This window comes from Dipodomys ordii, unplaced genomic scaffold (assembly GCF_000151885.1).
Source record: "Dipodomys ordii isolate 6190 unplaced genomic scaffold, Dord_2.0 Scaffold54, whole genome shotgun sequence".
NCBI lineage: Eukaryota > Metazoa > Chordata > Mammalia > Rodentia > Heteromyidae > Dipodomys > Dipodomys ordii.
In genome coordinates this window covers 5,395,164-5,398,409 of record NW_012267270.1, presented here as the reverse complement: position 1 = coordinate 5,398,409, position 3,246 = coordinate 5,395,164, and the positions used below count along the sequence as shown (strand labels likewise).

Genomic DNA, 3,246 nt, shown 5'->3' with positions numbered 1-3,246 from the left:
CGGGGGCGCCGCGCCCCGAGCCTCGCCGCGGAGGGGGAGGGGGTCTTCCGAAAGCCCCCTCCCCCGCCCCGGACGCTCCTGGGTGTCGATCGGGAGGAAGCCGGGAGGGGCAGGAAGCGGACTGCGGTGGGCAAGGGGCGCCCCGCCCAGCCCCCAGCCCGGGTTCCTGTTTTCGAGACAAACCGTTCCCACGGGGCAACCCGGGCCGGGCGCCTTCCTGCGGGTGGTGAGGGGCCCAGCCCGGGCGGCCGGGCCGAGGGGGCCGAGGGGGCCCAGGGGCCTGGTGACCGTCCGTTCACGGAAGGAGGGGCGAGGACAATCGAGATGGGAGCTGCGGGGCGGGCAGCAGCCCGAGCGGCGGGGAATGGAAAGGACGCTACCTGCAGAACTAGCCCGACGTCTGGGAACCGGGCGGGGGCGGGAGGGGTGGCGGGGACCGGAGGCCTGGGCCAAGGCGAGGAGGACCCTGGGAGGGGCAGCCGCAGGCAGTTGGGGTCCCCACAAGCCCTGCCTGGGGGAAGCAGTAACAGTTTCCGGCCATTGGGGTTCAAACACACTCACTCTGAAACCAGCGGCCCCAAGCGTCCCCGCCTCTGGCCGGGAGGCAGATCTCCCCTGCACCGCAGGAACGAGGGACCCAGAAACAGGCCATTTCTGATCCTGTTTCCCCATAATTGGGCGGGGGGTCGCTCGGTCTTAGCCCAAACAGTCTGTGACTCTCCCCCTGTCCTGGATCTCCCCCGATTTTAGACTGAACCATAGCCACCTGCTAAGAGACCCTAAAAACGCCGCAGTGGGGCGGGGTTAAGGGAGGAGTCAAGAAGGTGCCAAGCATCTGTAGGCCGGCCCCCTCCAGCATCCCTCCCTAGATAGCGTGCCTCCTCCCCAGTCCGGAGGCCTCAGCCCAAGTCCCCTCTCCCAGCCTGAGCGGGCCCCACCCAGGCCGATGCCCCGCCCCCAGCCAGCCAGGCTGGCCGCTGACCTAGTATGGACACAGCACTGGTAAGAGAGGCGTGGAGGGCGACTCTGGAAAAGGGACCAAGTCCCAGGCCACGCCCCAGGGCCGCCTCTCCCCTTCCCTGCCGAGGACGCACCTGCCAGGGTGTGGGGGACAAGGGGGTGATTTTGCTGCAGCTGTTGGGCTCGCCAAAGGCTAAAAATATTTCCCAAAAGAAGAGTAAAGAAGCTCCCAAGGAGAGTCAGTTTATTGGAAGTGGGTACAGCTGGTCAGATAGGAAGGGGACAGTGTCCCTCGATCACACTGGACAAATGAGGGTTCCAGGAAAGGGCGTAGAGACTCAACTCCAGGCTCCCACCCTCTGGAAGAGGAGCTGGAGTTGGCCCAAAGAATTGCAAACAGACACCAGGGCAGGTTTGGGGTTTGGCCTAGGAGTTCAGATCTTCTCATCAGGGGCTGGCAGGCGCTGGTAGGAAGGCTCCACGCCCCAGATCTCCCGGGCATACTGGGCAATGGTGCGGTCGCTAGAGAACTTGCCCGAGGTGGCTATGTTCCGGATGACCATTCTTGTCCATTCTCTTGGGTTCTATAAGCCAAAGGGGAGCTCTGGGTTCACTCCGCCAACAGGGTCCCCACCTTCTGCCTCAACCCAGGCCAGAGCCATTCAAGTCCTGCCAAGCCCAAGTTTGGGATCTCTCACCTTATACAAAGCACTGACTTTCTCCTGGCACTTAATGTATTCTTCATAATCTGCAAAGACTTTAAACCTGAAGTGGGAAAGAAAGGCAGGAAGCTCTATGGGCAGCTGGGGCCCTGAGAATGTCGCTGCTTCCAAAAGAGCCTGACCACAAATGCCTAGCACCCCAGCACCCCAGCCTCCCCACACCCTCCTGATGCTTGTCTAGGCCCGGCAGCCATCTTGCACGGTTGCCTGGCCAGCCTGCTCACCGGTCATGGTGCATGAGCATGTTGACAATGTCCTTGAATAAGTCGGGCTGTTTGGGGGAGAAGAAGCCACTGCTCAGCTGCTCGATGATCTGCCGAAGCTCAGGAATGCGGTCATAGTACTCCTGGGCGTTGTACCTGCCAGGATAGAGCTGGGGTCAACAACCTGCTCCTCCTCTAGAAAAAATCCCAGCCCTAAGCCTCAGAGTCTAAGCCTGGAAATCCTTCTCTAATAGTCCTCTCTCTTTTCTACAGTCACTTTGTGGGTGAGGAAACTGGCCTAGAAGGGGCAGAAAAGTGAATCTCAAAGCCAAGCCCCCCCAAACAGGGCTCTTCCTACTACACATCACCAGTGCGTTTCCTCTGTGCATGTATTGGGCTGGGCTGTGGCTCAGTGGTGAAGCACTGCCAAGCATATGCAAAGCTCTAGGGTTCCATCCCCAGCACCGCCAGAAAAAGAAAAGAAAGAACTCCACAAATGTCTTTTCTCTCCCATCCCCAACGTGACACCCTCACGTATGTCCCCACTTTCTGAGGCACTACGACTGTCCCCCCAGACTTCAGATTAAAACCCTCCGCAAAGGCCAGGGAGGTGTGGTGCATGTCTGTAATCCCTGAACTTGGGAAGCTAAGGCAGGAGGATTGAAAGTTTGTGGGCAGGCTGGGAAGGTGCTCAGTGGTAGTGCTTGCCTTGCATGCATGAGGCCCTAGGTTCAATTCCTCAGCACCACATGAGCAGAAAAAGCCTGAAGTGGCACTGTGGCTCAAGTGGTAGAGTGCTAGTCTTGGGCTGAAAAGCTGAGGGACAGCACCCAGGCCCAGAGTTCAGACCCCACGATTGACCAAAAAAAATAAAAGTTTGAGGGCAGCCAGAAGTGTGGCTCAAGTATGCCTTGAGTTCTTGCTTAGCAAGCCTGAAGCTTCGTGTTCAGACCCCAGTATCAGCATCAAAAACAAAAAACCTCTGCACAAGGCCAGCCTGCCCCCCCACATCACCTAGTCACCACCCTTCCTCTATTGTCCTCTAATCAGAAACCAAGGCTTCCTCCAGCTCTCCTGCATTGGCCCCGCTTCAGGTGACCAGACACTCTCCTTCAGGTATCACCTCTTACACTGGTCCCCCATCTGATCCCTCAGCCCAGTCTCCCTTCAGCAGCCAGAACCGTGCTAAGGCCTAGTGCTGAGTATGTGAGCCTGGATCAAAATATGTCAGGGTTCCTTTTTTTTTTTTTTTTTCCCTGTCCTGGGCTTTGAACTCCGGTCCTGGGTACTGTCACTAAGCTCTTTTTTTCTTCTTTTTTTTTTTTAAATTTAAATTTTTATTTTTTTGGGTCCGGTCCTGG

At 57.9% G+C, this 3,246-nt stretch overlaps 2 protein-coding genes across 5 annotated transcripts in view; both read right to left on the bottom strand.

Annotated features, from left to right (window-relative positions):
* Rasgrp2 (RAS guanyl releasing protein 2 (calcium and DAG-regulated)) overlaps window positions 1–238 on the bottom strand; it is a 16,917-nt gene extending 16,679 nt beyond the window's left edge. The window contains exon 1 of one of the 2 annotated variants that reach the window (XM_013021117.1): window positions 184–238. The gene's annotated coding sequence lies outside the window, so the exon portion shown is untranslated. The remainder of the gene's footprint in view (window positions 1–183) is intronic. The other variant, XM_013021114.1, reaches the window with a different exon arrangement.
* Window positions 239–1,232: 994 nt separating this feature from the next.
* Pygm (phosphorylase, glycogen, muscle) overlaps window positions 1,233–3,246 on the bottom strand; it is a 16,850-nt gene continuing 14,836 nt past the window's right edge. For all 3 annotated transcript variants that reach the window (XM_013020946.1, XM_013020948.1, XM_013020947.1), the window contains 3 exons: window positions 1,907–2,041; window positions 1,659–1,725; window positions 1,233–1,544 (listed from right to left, as the gene is read on the bottom strand). In XM_013020946.1, the coding sequence (XP_012876400.1) occupies window positions 1,395–1,544; window positions 1,659–1,725; window positions 1,907–2,041 (352 nt within the window). In that variant the 3' untranslated portion in view covers window positions 1,233–1,394. The remainder of the gene's footprint in view (window positions 1,545–1,658; window positions 1,726–1,906; window positions 2,042–3,246) is intronic.